We start from the raw sequence: 17,856 nt of genomic DNA on the forward strand, positions 1-17,856 counted from the left end.
TGTTTTCAGAAAAGAGCCCTCAGGACACCATGTTCCAGAATGGTGACAGCCTAGAGAAAATTTCTTGGAATTGGGTTCAGAGTGCTTAGCAATCCAGGCACTTTACTCCTATAGGCAAGAGAGAGGGAAGCCTGCCTATGGCTCCAGCTGGTGGTAGATCTTGGTATCATCGAGGGGCATGCACAATGCATCGTGGTGTCAGAAATGCTTCCACCCAGATTTCAGAAAGTCTAGGAAGTCAGGCAGTGTGCTCCTGTGAGGGCAGTGTGTAAAGCTGTGAGTATGAAACCAAAGATAGTGGAGACCCCAGAAGGTTGGAGAAACCAGGAACATGAATGGTTGAAGGAAAGCTGCAAAGAGGGAGCAGAGTGGGCCAAGAGAGAAACCATGAGTGTTACAAACATCAGCAAGACTGTGGGGGTAGCATCATTCAAGCCCACATGAAACTGTGGGATTTAACATTTGCCCTGCTGGACTTGGGTCTTGGTTTAGTTCTATTCTTTTCTGTTCCATTATTTATAGCTTTTTGAATGGCATTGTTTATCTTGTACCATTGTATATTGGAAGTATCTAATTTTCTTTTCATTTTTACAGGGATCTGCAGATAGGAGTTTGCCTTAAATTTTGGAGAATTTCTACTTGCACTTTCCAGTAATGCTGAAAATGTTAGGACTTTGGCAACTCTTAGAGATGGACTAAATGCATTTTGTATAAAGGAATGCATATGAGTTTGGGGGACCAGGGGTCAAATGTTGGAGCTTATATATGGATATTACCCCAAAACCTCATATGCTCATAGGTGGAGCTTTTGGGGGTGACTAGATCATGAGTGTGTGATACTGAATCAGCCCACTGATTGGTTTAGCATAGTGCTGACTGTGGATGATAGACTTACTGAAGAGGAAATATCCACTGTGGGTGTGTGTGGTGTCACCCAATAGGTTTGTAACCTGGATGGAATAAAAAGGGAAAGAAGGAAGTCTTGATACTTTTTGCCTGCCATGCCATGAACTGTTTGACTTCTGTCCTACCTTAGGGCCAGCTAGCTATGGGCTAAAATATCTATAAGCTATGAGCTAAGCCTTTCCTCCTTAAAGTAATTAATTAACTAATTTTTTACCTATCTTTATTGCTTCAGAATTCAGAATGCTGTGATTACAGGTGTGTAGCACCATGCCTGGACATTCACATTATTTTTAAAATTTGAAGAATATGATACTATTTCATTTTTTCCTCTCTTTATTGCTTTTTGCATAAAAGGTCTCTGTTGACATTATTTATATGCTTCGCTACTAGTATATGGTAGTTTAATGTTTGATAAAAAGAAATGGAAGTAGTGGTTATATATGTCATGTAGCAGCATTAAAGTGATCACTTAGCCTCTAATTTGTTGGTAGTTTCTTTTTTTTTAAGACACGGTATTGGTATGTAGTTTAGCCTGGCCAAGAATTTATAATGATCTTCCTGCCTCAGCCTCCTGAGTGCTGTGATTATAAGTGTGTGCCACCACCCCTGGCACAGAGGATTAAGTTTTTAAAGAAAGCAAATTTTTGCACGTACATCGTGTTAAAATAATCATGAAAAGCAAACTTGTTTGTTGTGTTTTACAGTGCTGAGGATAGAACCTAGGGCCTAACATATATAAGTGCTTAGCTGCTGAGCAGTAGCCCAGACCCAAAGGCAACACATTTTTATATTCTTTCCTTAGAGGAACAGCTTCCTTCCTTCCTTCCTTCCTTCCTTTCTCTTTTGCCATGGGGTCCTGCTACATGGCCAGGCTGGCCTTGAAAGTTCATGTAATCTGCCTGCCTCAGCTTCTCACATACCTGGGACTGTAGGCATTAGACCACCAGGCCTAGCTAGGAGGGAAATACTTGTTCTTCCTAACACTTGAGTAATGGATACATTGAAATGTTCAAAACAATATTTATTGACATAAAACATACATTCAGAAAAGTATACAGATCGTTAATATGTGGATGTGCCCAAAGTACGCAGCTAGATCAAGACATGGACCTTAAAGCCCCCTCTGCCACAGTCATCACTCCTGAGTTCTAGTGCCATGAGGCAAGTTGGCCTGTCTTTCTCCAGCAGGTACTTTTCTGGCACCTGCCTAGCATTGTCTGTGCACCTCCCTTTCTGGCAATGTGTTCCTGTTTCCTAATAGTGTGAATGGACTACATTTTCTCAATCTTCTTTGAGGACTTGGGGTGAATTCCATCTTAGGGCCACTACATGTAGTGCTGCTTTAACATTCCTGGCCTTTGGCACACTGTGCACACTGGATGAAGGCCTGGGAGTTGCCTTCACTGGCTTAGAAGGCATCCATGCTGTGGAAGAGTTTTTCAGAGTGCTGGTGCCAGTTCTTCCAAAAGCACAGTACTTGATTTATTGACATTAGACTATAAAAACAAAGTTTTAACTTCTTAACCTCCTCTCTATCCCTTCCTACTCTGATATTTTAAGTTATTCACAGTTCTTCAATGGTATGAGTTACAACTTGAAATAATATCTCTGCTCTCCTATTTATTCATTTATTGAGAGAAGGGGTCTTGGTTTGCAGTTCATTCTGCCCTGTAGTCATGTAGTCCAGGCTGACCCCAAATTTTCAGTCATCTTTCTGCCTCAGCTTCCTAAGTGCTAGGATTACAGGGGTTTGCCACCATACCTGGCTCTCCCATTAAATTGTATTTGTTTGCTGTATAGGGGATCAAACTCAGCGCCCTATGTATGCTAGGTAAGCACTCTAACATTGAACTATTTCCCCACCATCTCATGAGGGTGATGATAATGATGATTTTTGGCAGTACTTAGGATTGAACCTACAGCTTTTGCACTGAACTACTTTTCTAGTTCTTCCTCTGTTTTTCCTTTTGAGACTGGGTCTTGGTAATTTGTTAAATTTCCCAGGCTAGGTTTGGATTTGGGATCTTGCCTCAGCCTCCCAGAGTGCTGGAATCACAGATGTGTATTCCTGTGCCTGGCCCATTAATTTTTGAAAGTAGCTTTTGTCCACATGTAATAAATAAGACAAGGATATTAGAAGCCAGATATGGTGGCACACACCTGTAATCCTAGCACTTAGGTGGCTGAGGCAGGAGAATCATCATGAGTTTGAGGCCAGGCTGGGCTACATAAGCGAGTTCAGGGCCAGCCTGCACTACATAACAAGATCTTGTGTCAAAACACAAACAAGCAAGCAAAATTTTAAAAAGAAGGAATCCTCTTTCAGTCACAGAGAATTTATATTTGTGCTACATGGTTATTTAATAATAGTGTTAACAAGTATACCAAGTAGGTCAGTAGGGTTAAGTGTTGTAGAAGAGTGAAGTAAAATTACTGACTCAAGAAGGAAACACTGAAATGAATCTATCTTTCCCATGCATATTATCTGTATTATTTAGGGTAGGAAGGGCTGCTTAAAATGACAGTTTCTATGGCTTGCTGTGAAAAATCTTAGTGCTGGCTGGTGTCTTGCCAGGGGAGGGTGAGTGTGTTTAAGATATTTAGGGCTTTACTGTTCAATCCTCTACCTCTGCCTCCATCTCCCTGGAGCATCTTGGTGACCCACCCAGTGATAGTGGAGAAAAGATGGCAGAGAAAGAGTTGTAGCTGGCGGTAACCCTTCATTAGCTCATTAATGCATTTTATTTATTTGCTTGTGGTACTGGGGACTCAACCCAAGCCTTTGTACTGAGGTATGTTCCTAGCCTTTTTTTTTTTTTGTCTGAACTGTACAGTGTCTTGCCGTACAGTTCAGGCTGGCCTTGAACTCACTTTGTACCCCATGCTAGTCTTGAACTTGCAACGATCCCCCTGCCCCGGTATCCTGAGTGCTGGGATTATAGGTGTGCACCATCACGCCTGGCTCTTAGCCCTTTCTGATTTTTAAAAATTTTTTATTTTTTATTTTTAGGGAAGGGTCTACAGGTTGTTCAGGGTCTCACTACTAGATCGAATTCATAGTGATCTGCCTGTTTACAGCCTCCCAAGAGCTGGGATTATAGGCACATGCCAGCACACCCAGTCTCAATTGCTGTCTCAGCACTCCCGGGGACGGGGCTAGTACAGTAGGCCCAGGGATCGAACCCCTGGTCCCTATACCTGCTTGCAGGTGCTTTAACCCACTGAGCTATTTAGCCGGCCCTTGATTTTTTATTTTGAGATAACTGAGTTGCCCAGTCTTGGCTCAAACTTGTGCTTCTCCTGCTTCAACCTCCCAGATGCTGGGATAACAGTGGTGTGCCACCACACCTAGTGAGAAGTGCATGTTTCTGAGAGTATGAAGTGTGGTGGTAGAGGTGACAGTTATGCCTTTGCTCATATTCCACTGTTGGGGAGTTTGAGTGTGTCACATGGCCCTGGGAGAAGGCTAGGAAACAGAATGGGGCTGGACATCTGCCCTGCAGTGCTAGGGACATTTTGTCCTGTGGTACCAGTGTCTCCTGTGCCTTGTGCTTCATGACAGTTAATGTTCATTAACCTGGGACCTTTGGCTTCTGTTAAGCTGCTAAGTTCTTTTTTTAAAATGTAACTCAATCTGTTTTGTAAAATGAGATTTTCTTGATACATTTTAGGTATATATAATGATTATATTCTTTTTTTGTTGTTTTTGGTACCAGGAATCAAACTCAAGACCTTGCATTTGCTAGGCAGGTTCTTATGCTGCTGAGCCATCTCCCTGGCACATAAGGATTATATTTATCACGGATAATTTGTATCTGTACATGGTGGAACTTTTTTCTCTGTTCTGTTCTGTTCTCTTTTCTTTCCTTTTCTTTTGAGACACGGTCTCACTATGTAGTTCAAGCTGGCTTAGACTCACTGTGTAGTCCAGGCTGGCCTCCAACTTGCAGATTTGCAGACTTGCAGACTTGCAATGCTTCTCCTGCAGCCTCCCCAAAGCTGGGATTATAGGCATGTGCCTCCATGCCGAGCTTATAACTTGGTTCATTTTTCCCCCACTCCCCCACCCTCTCTTCAACCCTTCCTCTCTTCCCTATTTACAAATGTTTCTACCTTTTCTTATTCTCATTTTTTTATTGTTCCTCTCCTTTTCCACACCCTCCTCCCATGTTCCCCTTCCCATTTGAACATTTTCTTTCTATTGCACAATTCCTATTATACATTCTGGTCCTTACTTACACTTTTGGTTTTCCATACCAGAGGAATAGTGTGGTATTTACATAGGTGTATCTGATTTATTTTGCTTAAGACTATGGTCTCAAGGTGCATACATTTACCTAGAAATGTCTCAAGCCTATCCTTTATGGCAGAGTAGTCCTCAATTGTATAAAAGAACCACACTTTCTATATCTGTTCATCAGTTGATAAGCATTTGGACTGTTTCTAAGATTTGGCTGTTGTAAACTGTGCCACTGTAAACATGGCTGCGCATATATCACTGTATATTATGCTTTTGATCCTTCTGGGAAGATAAGGTGCTAATTCTTCTTAATGGTGGGCTCATATAGGGAAATAAGTTCAGATTTACAACGAGATGGCATTTATGACCCCTTGTGTTATTGTGTAGTTGTATACCTTTAACTTTATTCCTTGCAGTGCTGGGGTTCAAACCCAGGGCATCTTGCATGCCGTGCAAGGCCCCATCAATGAGCTTTGCCCCAAACTTTCACTTTTTTTGTCTTTCAGTGCTAGAGCCCTTGACTAGTTATTAGGTGTAGGATTCTGCATTCAGTTCCCCAGCGTAGCAAGACAAAAACAACAGAAGTTAAAATCTATCTTGGTGAAACTTTAAAAACTTCCATTCTTTACATGGATTTTATAAGCCACCAAGAAAGAAAGAAAGCTATCCCGGTGTGGTGGCACACGCTTGGAATCCCAGCACTCGGGAGGCTGAGGCAGGAAGATTGCCACAAGTTCGAGGCCAGCAGATGAACAAGCCAAAAAATAAAAATGCTGTTGAGATGTGATGTGCTGCTGGTTGTGACTAGGGATCCTTACTGAATCGCTTCTTCTCTCTTTCCCCCCCCCTCTAGTGTGAGATGGGCACCATGGAAGAAGCTGGAATTTGTGGGCTAGGGGTGAAAGCAGATATGCTGTGTAACCCCCAGCCAGGTGATATTCTGCAGCACCAAGACTCTAGTTGTGGCACAAGTACCAAGCACTCATTGGACGAGGATGAAGGCACTAACTTTATCACCAAGAGCAGGAATTTGGTGAGCTCAGCGTACCGCTCGAAGGAGGCAAGACAGGCAGTTCCTGCGCGGGAGGCCCGGACTGACCCCCCTGATGGCCAGCAGGACTCAGAGTGCAGCAGAAACAAAGAGAAGACCTTAGGTAGGGGTCGCTGGTGCTGACCTTTGCATACCGCTCCACTTGCTTCTTTCTGTGGTGCAGGGGACCGTGGTCCTGGGTGAGGTCAGTTTGCTTGTGTGCTGTAGTATTTGCAGGAGGCAGTAGCAGCAGAGGGGAGCTTAGTTATTGTAATTAATCAAAACTTAGCTTTCTTGAAAAGTTTGGGCCAACTTGACAGAAGTGGTATTTGACTTGCCTTGTTTGTGTGGGTAACATAGTCTGAACTGAACTTATATGAAAACTATTTATTTGATCAGCTTATTTAAACACTAGGCACAGGATGTTATCTGTGGTTCAAAAAGTTGGGGGCCTGGCTTTCAGGGGTGTTTTCATTCTCCTGCTATGTAGTTAGCAATTTAGAGCAAGAATGTGGCAGGCTGAAACCTAATGAATGGAATTTGAAACCCTATTTTATTTCTTTTATGGTTGTCCCCTCCCCTTTTTTCTCCTTTGTGGTACGATAGATTAAATCCTAGCTTTGTACATGCTAGGCAAGCAGGCTACCACTGAGCTGTAACTCTAGCCATATATAGATATATTTTTTAGGGGAGGTTACTAGGCATCGAACACAAGACCTTGCACTTGTCAGGCAGGTGTTTATGCTGCTAAGCTGTCTCCCTGGCCCATAGGCCTGGATTTTTATTTTGAGATAGGATCTTGCGAAGTTGCCCAGGCTGGGTTTGAAGTTGCTGTCTTCCTGCTTGACCCTCTCAGGTAGCTGGATTTATAGGTGTGTGTCATTTACCTGGCAGTCCTCTTTTTTTGAGACACAATCTCACTATGTAGTTCAGGCTGGCCAGAGCTCTCCTTTTTTGCTTGTTTTTTTATTTTTATGTATTTATTTTTTGTCTTTATTTTATTGAGAAACAAATAGCAATGTGAGTTTTCAAAACAGGTCAGTAGGACAGTTCAATAATTTAATACATTGCATATTGTTGTCTTCGTAGTAGTTATTCATATTACAAGGTGCAGGCATGATATCCTGTCCAAACAGTATTAGTACAAATCTTTCTTTTCATTGAATTAAGAGAAAGTAGCTGTATATCTATCTTATTTTGTATATAGAGATACAAAATGGTCCTTCATTTGTATCCCCTTTTTTTGTTTAGTTTTGTCAGAGATGGGTATTCCATTGCCATTTAAATATTGTAGGTACAATATTCACCAAAATAATCCAATATAGTCTAGTAGTCCATAATGGTACAAGGTTTCAGGGTAAATCCTGAGGGGATTTGACTGACCTTGTCAGATACAAAAGTTACATTTCTTGTTATATAAGTCTTGCTTTATCTTGGTCTTAACCATCCAGCAGAAAAGTATAAAAACAAGGTATAAAAAGTAAAGCCATGTTAATAGACTGAGCTGTAAAAGGCTCAAGTCAACTACTTCTAACATTGCCAGTCCTACGGATATTTTTTGTCTTTTTTTGAGACAGGGTCTTGCTATGCAGTTTAGGCTGGCCTTGAGCTCACTTTATAGCCCAGGATGGGTCTTGAACTCACAGTAATCCTCCTGCCTCGTTTTTTTTTTTCAGCACTGGTGACTGAACTCGGGACCTTGTACCTGCCAACCAGGCGCTTATGCTGCTGAGCTATATCCCTGGCCCCACCTCAGCTTCTTGATTACTGGGATTATAGGCATAAGTCATCATGCCTGGCTTGAGCCCTCCTTTTTTTTTACTATTATTATAACTCAGATTTTTAGGCTGGGTATGGTGGTACATACCTATAACCTCAATACTTGGGAGGCTGAGGCTGGAGGATTGTGAGTTTGAGGTCAGCCTGGGCTACATAATGGGTTCAAGGCCAGCCTGAACTACATAGCAAGACCCTGTCTCAAAAATAAAGAATGTGTACACAGACTCTTACACATGAATGTTCATAGAATATTATTCGTAATAGCCCAAACGTAGAAGAGATACAACATCCACTAGATAATAAATGGATAAGGTATGGTGTATCCATATGACAGAATATTATTCAACCCTATAAAGGAATGAAGCATTGATAAGTCCTACTTGAATAAACCTCAGAAAACATTTTACAAAGTAATAGAAGCCATATATAAAAGTCACATATTGTCTAATCACATTTTTATTTATTTAGTCTTTTGGAGGCAGGGTCACACTATGCTGTTTAGGTTGGCCTTGAGCTCACTTTGTAGCCCAAGCTGGTCTTGAAATTGCAACTATCCTCTTGCCTCAGTCTCTCTCTCTCTCTCTCTCTCTCTCTTTTTTCTGTGGTACTGGGGATTGAACTCAGGATCCTGCACTTGCTAGGCAGGCACTTATTCTATCTCTCTAGCCCATTGCCTCAGTCTCTTGATTACCGGGATTACAGGTGTGCACCACCATGCCCAGCATGAATACATTTTTATATGAAATATCCAGAATTGGGAAGTACATGAAGATAGAAAGTAGATTGGTGGTAGTGAGAGCCTTTCTTAAAGAAAGAAAGCACTGAAGATGCAACTCTGGTAAACTACTCTTTGGTTTGATCCTCAGTACCATAAATACTGTAAATAAGTAAAGTGAACTTCTGTAGGGCTAGGGATATAGCTCAGCAGCACAAGTGCCTGCCTGGCACAGGCAAGGTCCTGAGGTCAATTCCTGGCACTCCCCCTTCCCCCCCACCAAAAAAAAAAGCCAACACAAAGTCAACTTTCTGGGATGTGAATTTTTTCAAAAAACAATCCGATGCAGTTTGAGTTAAAAAATTCTTCATAAAGTTGTAAATTATATTCAACAGTGGTGTATAATCATCTCTTAATGTTCTTTCAGCCATGGGCTAAATGAGAGAAGATTTTTTTTTTAAAATTTTGTGTGTGTGTGTGTGTGTGTGTGTGGCCAGCTCAGTCCACCAGGGGGCGGGCTGGCTGGCATGTGATGCTGGGGGATTGAACCGTGGTCCCTGTGCTTTTTTGCTAAGCTTGTTCTAAGTAGGTGCTTTAGACCACTGAGCCATCTCACCAGCCCCGAGAGAAGATTTCATAAATAAAATTTATGTGGATTGAAAAGATTTCTTTGGAGACAGGGTCTTTCTAGGTTGCCCAGAGTGGTCCTGAATGCTTAGCTCTAGAGATCATCCTGCTTCAGCATCCCAAGTAGTAGCTGGACCGTAGGAGTAGGTCATCACATCTACCTAGAAAAGTAATCTTTATTTTGTTTTTTTTGAGACAGGGTCTCACTACGTAGTGTAGGCTGGCTTGGAACTCTGAGTGATCCTTCTGCCTCAGTGTCCTGAGTGCTGTGATAGCAGGCATGTGCTACCCTGCTCAGCAAAGCATTCTTTATTTTGAAGTTAGCCTGCTTTCTGCCCCCATAGCAGTCTCTATGCCAAAGACAAATAATTTCAGTATTTTTAATGAAATATCTTACATGTGAGGATGAACACTTAAAAAAATAAAAATACTACCAATGACCCAGTTTAAGAAATACAACATGTGGCTTATTTTGAAATATCGTTTCCCCCTCCTATCTCAGCTGCCTGCTCTGTGTTGCCAGAGTCCTTCAGATACTGTTGGTAAGCCCCATTCTCCAAGGGAAGAGCTGGCTTGCCGTCCTTTATTTATACTAACCTTCGTTCCACAGTGGATGTGCTTAGTAAGTTACCAGAAAGCAAGTTCCTTAACTTGCTCCTGGAAAGAGATATGCATGGCCAATGATTATATGCATTTTAGATAGACTAAGCCTAATACCAGCTGCAACTCCCTTTGAACTGGCTTCTGTATGTGCGCTTGCTTAGGAGGAGGCTTGGAGAAAGACTGTCTCTGCCCTTTGTAACTTGCCCTTTGTTTTCACTCTGGTTAGGCAAGGGAAATGTGACGCTTCCAGCACTTCTTACGAATAATTAGCAGTGTGAGTAAGTGGTGAAATTTGGGGTGGGATGGGAGTTGAGGGAGCCTGCTGATCCAGAATTGGAAACAAGCTCTCTTTTGCTTTCCTTTGAGGTGCTGGGGTTTGAAGCCAGGGCCCCATGCACTATAGCGGAGCACTCTCCTCCAGCCCCACATAGCTTTGGGACTTGAGAGGATAAATAACTCATTTCTAGTAAGAGGCATAATTCTGTTTGCAGCAGAATGCGGAGGATGCACAGGTCAGATTGGACTTCTTTCTTGTCCTTAAGTGGGACTTATGAGTCTTATCTTATTAATCAATAGGAAAAGAAGTTTTATTACTGATGCAAGCCCTAAACACCCTTTCAACCCCAGAGGAGAAGCTGGCAGCTCTCTGTAAGAAGTATGCTGATCTCGTGAGTATTAACCAAGGGCAAAATGTATGTGTGCTTGATGGGCTTTTCATTGGTTTTTGTTGTTGTAAATAAGCTTTAAAAATATGATTTTGATGTATTTTAAATGTCAAATTATATTTTATTCCAGAATTGAAGAAGACAGTATTTATTTTGGTTTCTGGAAATAGCATCTTGCTAGGTAGCCCAGCCTGGCCTTGAGCAGTGATATCCTGCCTCAGTCTCCTAAATATTGGGATTGTAGTTGTGCGCTACCACACCTGGCTCTATTTTTATTTTTTATTTTTTTTTTTGAGGCAGGGTCTGGCTGTATAGTCTGGGTGGATCTTGAACTTACTGTGTATCCCAGGCTGCCCTCAAACTTGAGATGATCCTCCTGCCTCAGCTTTCTGAGTGCTTGGATTACAGGTGTGTACTGCTGTGCCTGGCTTGCCAGCTCTTAATTTTTTTTTTTTTTTTTTGAGATACGGTCTTACCAAGTTGCCAAGGCTCTGCTGGAACTTGTAGCCTTTCTGCCTCAGCCTCACAGAGTGCTAGGATCACAGGTGTATACCACCATGCCTGGCGCTTGGGGCTTTTTCTTGGTTGTGTGATTTACTACGCCATATATATAGTACATTATAGTCCTGAGCTGTAGCATATATTTTTGTCTTTTTCGAAGTTGGGTGTTGCTATGTTGCCCAAGCTGGCCCTGAATTTCAAATGATCCTCCTGCTCTGCCTCCCAGGTCACCAGAACTACATGTGAACCCACTGTGGCAGCTGGTATAGATTTTTTGGAACTGTATTGTACTTTCTAGAGCAGCCTCTTCATTGATGTGTTGTGATCCTCTAGAGGCCACTTGGTTGTACTGTAGTGATTTCTATAGTTCATTTTTCCTAAAGGAGTGCAAGAGGCAGAGGTTCTAAACATTTTAATTGGAATTGTGAGTTGGATGAAGTGGTCCAGTGAAACAATACTGTGTCTCAGAGAGTGTTTCGCATCTAGGGTATGCCAGCATTGTTTCTTCCATCTTCCAAAGAAATTGATCCCATCTAAAACTTTATTGTAGTCTATTTTATTGATTATCTTCATGGTATTGTGACAGCAGCATCCGCTTGGAAACCTGCCACTTTGTTCAGATTGAAGAATGGGAAAGTTAGAGCACTATGAAGAGGGGCTGGTGGGGTACTTGTACAATAAGCTGTTCAAGAGTGAATGCTAAACTTACTGTTCTCTGTGACAGACTTAGGGAAATTACTATTTGCAATTTTATGTAATTTTGGCTGTTGTTAGAAAAGTTATTCCATATTATAAACCATCGTTTTTGTCAGCAAGCAGCTCAGGGCAGTCAGTCCTGCTTATTTCTCAAAGAACAACAGTGTGACTTTCCCTCGGCTCACGGAGCGGACCAGGTTGCCCTCGTGGCCGGCGGTCAGCAGTGCAGTAGCTTCTGCTGTGCACCTCTGGGGAGCCCTGTGCCTTGGCAAGCGGGTTGCAGATGTCTTGGCCACAGAGGTGGTGCAAGTGCCGTGTGGACTTCTGGCTCAGGGAAGGCGTACTTCCACTAGCCTCGGAAGCCGGCCTCTGCTGCCACCCATCACGTAAGGACAATTGCAGAAGAAGTGCAGAAAATGACACGTCCACAAATGGGCAAAGCATGTCCTGTGCAGAAGACTAGGCCACGGAAAAGGCAGTGCAGGTGGAGCCATCTGAGCCAGCACTACCGGAGCAGCAGACAGCAGGTGCGGCGCAGGAGAGTGTGTGAGCAGTCAGCGGCTGCTCCCGGTGCCCACATGGCCTGTGGGCCCATGTGTCCAGCCTGGCCTGCAAATCCACATCTTCAGGAGCTCCTGGGCAACATCAAGGGTACTGCTGGACCTCAGGTCCCACTTGAAGTAGCACTACTCTTCGTGGTTTTGGTTGTTTGAATGGGTATGGTCCTCTGTATTAATCTTCAGACATGGCACACTGCAGACTTGCTTGGTGAGGATTCTATCTTTGCTATGCATTTGTGGTAGACATACCAAAGATGAAATGTGTAATGTCTTCAGAAAAAGCAATAAAGCTTTACTTGTTGAAACGACACTCATTTTCCTGAAGAGGTGTGGCATCCAGGTCGCATGGTGGTGAAGCCAGCAGGGAGTAGCCTTCTCATAGGAGCATTTGGAAAGTTTCATTTCTCACCCCGCCTGTGTTTTTTCCAGGATGCCCTCTGGCATTGTCACTGCTTGTCACACTGCCGTGTAGAGGTGTGGTGTGGAGCATGTGGGGCAAGGGAGACCGTATGGCCCTCACACCACATGGCAGGCAGTGCCAGTCACATGATTTTGCACTGTGGTCCTGAAGCACTTCCAATCTTATTCTTTTCCTTTTCTTATGTTTGTGTAGGATATTATTGTGTAATAAGGTTTGGTAGCTAAATCCCTCCCCTTTTTTGTCAAATATATTGGGTATATTGACCCGCTTATTCTATAAATTTTAAGTTTAATTTAGTAGTTAGATGGGGCTGGGAAGCACATTTTTTAAAAAATAAAACATCTTATGGAGGCTGGTCTTGAATTTGTTGGCTCCATTGATCCTCCATTTGACTTTGAAGGCTTTCATAGAATCTGGATGCATTAGGCTGGAGAGATAGCTCAGTGGCTCAAGTGCATGCCTGACAAGTGCAAGGTCCTGAGTTTGATTCCTGGTACAAAAAAAGAAGGAATCTGGATACATTTAGGGGAGAATACCATCCTTATGTTAGGGTTGGAACTTAAAAAGTTTATTCTTATGGAAAAAAATGAAACTCGCAACCAGGCATGGTGGCACATACTTATAACACCAGTCCTCTAGGAGGCTGAAGTAGGGGGATCTCAAGTTCCAGCCCAGGTTGGGTGACTTAATGTGACCCTGTCCCAAATTTTTAAAAATTTGAAAATGAACTAGGAATGTAGCTCACTGAGAAATCAGGCCTAATATGGCTTACTTGTGGTCTTAACACTCAGAAAGCTGAAGCTGTAGGATAACAAGTTCAAGAGCAGCTTTCGCTGTGTAATAGCAAGTTCAAGGCTGCCTTAGGTTACGTGGTGAGACTGTGTCTCAGAAAACAAAGCAAAACGTGAAAGCAAAGAGATATGAACTGAGGGAACATATTTCCTTTTAACAAATGCAGTGAAGATTTTGTGTCAGAAATACTTAATACCTACAGATAAGCAGGAAGAGGACTGTCACCCAGGGCAAAGTTGGGCAGAAGACTTGGAGAGGTGTTTCATGGAAGTAGAAAAGGATACAGTGATAACTTAAGGCCCATCAGCACAAATCAGGAAAATGCGGATGAGATGACAGTGAGAAGCCAGTTTTCGTCCATTCTAGTGGCAGGAACGAAGACATGGAAACATACTATGATTTGGGTGTGGGTCTGCATGATCTCGCACATACTGCTGTTGGGAACAAAATGTGCTGGCCACTTTGAAGAGCTGGTAATGTCACATGAAATCGAACATTCAGAACTCATTGCCCCAACTGTGTCCTAGGAAACACAAGAGAGTTTTGGTGCCACTGTGTGTCCTGACAAAGCCTGCCTGTGACCAGATGCCCACTGCGCAAGAAGGGCCGGAGGCAGGCTTGTGTGCAGTATGCAGGCCAAGTTGGTTATGCCTGGTTTTGTGTATGCTGACAAGCTAAGAATGGTTTCATATTTTTAGATGTTAAAAAATAAACAATACATGACAGAGACCATATGTGGCCCTGCAGTGCCTAAAATACTGACTTGCTGGCTCTTTACAGAAAAGTCTTCTAACCCGTGGTCTGAGCTACAGGCCAGCAAGGTCACTGAGCCCAAGAAACTGAGTTGTGTGAAGACAGGTAGCCACTTAAGTTTAATTAATAGAAAACAAGAGACAATAAATTCCTCAGCTGTGCTAGTCACAATAAAGTCACAATAACTAAAGCCTAAAAGGTTCGTTTGCTTTTTATTAGCATTACATGGGGAAATGAAATGACTTGCTTCCAAAGGGAAGCCAGGAATGCTGAGCACAGGATTCTGGTGTCGCGATCCCGGGCCGGGGGCGGGGCTAGGGTGGGGCTGCTGGGGACCCTGCACTGCTGCCCCAGGCGGCCATCAGGTGGTGGGCAACTTCAGTGGGAGGCGCTAGGGTGTTTCCTGTGCACCGGCGAGTACAACGCCTGGAGGACGCTTGGTGTGCTTGGCGGGCCACACGATGGCGCTCTTGCTCTTGAAGTTGTGACTCAGCATCGTATCCTTCCCCAGTAAGAGACCTGCGGAGATCAGTGAGGCTGCCATCTTATCTGCTATGGATTGAACCATGAAATACACTCATTTGCTTCAAACTTCAACTCGTAGCCTTTTTCCTCACAAAGAACTGAGTGCTGCTTACTGAGTTCTAGATTCTCACGATGATTTCAGTACCATAGCCTGTGGTGTTTAGAAAAAGAAAACTCAGTGTTAATTCCTGAAGTATCACTTCTTTTAAATGAGAGACATAAAGCACAATAAAAGCAGTTTTATATTTAGATTTCAGCTGTCTTTGTAGGGCAAGGTCCAGACAGACATGCAGCAGACCGTTCAGGACACTGGCGTGGGAGCCATGTGTGGCCTGGCTTCTGTAGGGCTGGGCAGGTCATTTCCTCAAGAATAGCCCGAATGCCAGTGGAGCCCTGCCAGAGGCCTGGGACCTTCTGGGATGGCAGGTGCCCTGTTGGAGGGTGGCCTGAGTTTAGAACTCAGAGCTGGACATGGAGCCATCCCCATGTGACCTGGGAGTCACTGAGTTGGAGTGAGAAAGCTCTGATCAGTGTCTGAAGTTGGGCAAGGTGACAGAATGAAGGATCCTGGCCAGCTCAGTGGGGACACCAAGGAAGCAGTGATGCAATTGTGAGGGTCACATCCCTATGGCACTCTGTCCTAATTATGGAATCCTGGGCAGTGCAGTAAAAGTCTGGGCTATAGATGTCTTCTGTTTTAAAAAAAAATTGATAATAAAGCTAAGTGTGGGTAATAAAAGGTGGTGAAAAGTAAATGTATCTAAATGCAAAAGGAAAAAGCCCCATGATCACTTCCACCTACCCTGGACTCGCTTACTTCCCCTGTTGCAGCTGGAAAAGAGGAGGTGGGCAGTGTTCCGTGGCTGGAAGCAATTTAACTGAAATACTGCAGTACACCGTCCGGCTTTGTGTTTGCTGCTTGGGGTACACGCGGGGCCTCGAGCTGCTCAGCAAGTGCTTCCCCCTAAACTTTGCCCCAGCCCCAGTGTTTGGCTTCGTGAAGAGTGGGCGGCTTTTCCTCCTGGCAGAGACTGAGCTGCTACCATCCTTCCTAAATGTAAAGTGCTTGTTGATTGCAGCTGGAGGAGAGCAGGAATGTTCAGAAGCAGATGAAGATTCTGCAGAAGAAGCAAGCCCAGATCGTGAAAGAGAAAGTTCACTTACAGAGCGAACACAGCAAAGCTATTTTGGCGAGAAGCAAACTGGAGTCTCTTTGCAGGGAGCTTCAACGTCACAATAAGACCTTAAAGGTTAGTTGGTTTTTCTGGTTTGCAGGAGGCACTCTGCTGCCTTTATAATCACCTTGTCCCATTTGAAGGAAATACATGTCAGCACGTGGAGAGCAGGACACACCTCCTCTCTGTCGTGCCTGGGCTGACCCTGGGTGTGTGGCCAGTGTGACGTAAGACTGATGACTGAAAATTGCTCCATGTATTTGAGTTTCCTGGGAAGCGTTAGTTACCTCCTGATTGCTCACCACTCACGGGAATAGCCGGGACTGCTGTTGACACCGCAGCTCTCCTAAAGCCGTGGGCTGGGAAGCTCAGAGGGGTTGCTTTTTTGCTGAGCAGTGATGTGGCTAACCCCTATGGATAGAAGCTGCTGGGAAATGAGAGAACAGTGAGAGACCCGAGTCTAGGCTCTGAAGAGAGCTGTAGTAGCGCTCCGGTCCCCGCCTGGCCGCAGCTGCCTGCTGCTGAGTGCCTTTGCAGCAGTTCTCACACCTCGCTGTGACTGCGAAGGGAGAACCAGGGGTGTCCAGAGCCGGGCCAGCATGCACAGGGCAGGAGAGGCAGAGCCGAGCCTTGCCGAGATGATCTCCACCTGTCCTCATCTCGTCCTCCTTCGCAATTCCTTGGCTTAAGTAAAGTGGGTGGGGTTGTTTGTCCCATGACAGGTCATTTTGAGTGCACTGATCTATTTAAACATGTAAGGGTCTTTTTACACTTGTAGTTTTCACAGTAAGCATTCCACTTGCCCCTTGTCCCATGGAGAGTGGGGAGGGCTCTGTCCCTTTGGGTTGAGCTGAGGTGACAGCAAGTGGGAGCTGACTATGGAGAGAATCCCCAGACCTATAGCTCAGCGCAGTGGCTTTCGGTGCTTAGAGTAGAGCAGGATAGTTTGTGTCATGTTACTGTGTCTCCGTGGTAAGAGCAGCTTGGTTTTAAATGAGAGCCTTAAAAAATAATAAATAAATAAATAAATGAGAGCCTTTGGGGAGTAAGTGGAGCTCAGAAGCAGCCTTTCCAGTAGCAATAATGAGCCTACATCACAGCAGCTGCTTCTGTGAGCCTCTTATCTGTAGGCCCACATGGTTAACAGACATTATTTTGGACACCAAGGAGGAAAATATGCAGCAGGCACGGGAGGAGGAAGAACGGCGTAAGGAGGCAACGGCACATTTCCAGATGACTTTAAACGAGATCCAGGCCCAGCTGGAGCAGCATGACATCCACAACGCCAAGCTCCGCCAGGAGAACATGGAGCTAGGGGAGAAGCTGAAGAAACTCATTGAGCAGTACGCACTGAGGGAAGAGGTAGGGTGCCTCCCTGGCCAGCCCAGTGCAGCAGATGTGCTCACAGCCAGTGGCTCCGGAGCTTCTGGATGTGCCTGGGGGAGGGATGCCCCTCTGAAGGGAGGGTTCCCGATGAATCCCTGGAGAACCAGTGAGTGTCACAATCGTTGATCCTTGCATAAAATCTGCGAGGTGGCAGCTTTCACGTAGCCTTTTCCTTATCCAGATTTACAAGGGGTGTTTGGCCCCTAAATGCCCTGGACAGTAGCCACTACCGTCACAGTATAGCCATGCTTTACTTGTTCTGTCTTTTGAGACAAGGTCTTGTTACGTTGGCCTGGTTGGTCATGAATACTTGGGATCAAGTGATCCTCCTGCCTCAGCTTTCTGAGTAGCAGAGACTATTGTGTGCTGCTGCTCCTGTACCCAGCTCCAGATTGTTTTGTACGAGGAATTGAACTCAGGACCTCGTACTTGCCAGGCAGGTGTTGTGCTGCTGAGCTATAGCCCTAGCCCCCAGCTCCAGA

At 44.3% G+C, this 17,856-nt stretch overlaps 1 protein-coding gene across 1 annotated transcript in view; it reads left to right on the forward strand.

Annotated features, from left to right (window-relative positions):
* Txlng (taxilin gamma) overlaps positions 1-17,856 on the forward strand; it is a 51,677-nt gene that overhangs the window by 22,170 nt on the left and 11,651 nt on the right. The window contains exons 2-5 of the mRNA XM_004635080.2: positions 6,000-6,300; positions 10,477-10,568; positions 15,893-16,063; positions 17,156-17,350. Of these exons, the coding sequence (XP_004635137.1) occupies positions 6,000-6,300; positions 10,477-10,568; positions 15,893-16,063; positions 17,156-17,350 (759 nt within the window). The remainder of the gene's footprint in view (positions 1-5,999; positions 6,301-10,476; positions 10,569-15,892; positions 16,064-17,155; positions 17,351-17,856) is intronic.

Source organism: Octodon degus, unplaced genomic scaffold, assembly GCF_000260255.1.
Source record: "Octodon degus isolate 3935 unplaced genomic scaffold, OctDeg1.0 scaffold00069, whole genome shotgun sequence".
Classification (NCBI taxonomy): domain Eukaryota; kingdom Metazoa; phylum Chordata; class Mammalia; order Rodentia; family Octodontidae; genus Octodon; species Octodon degus.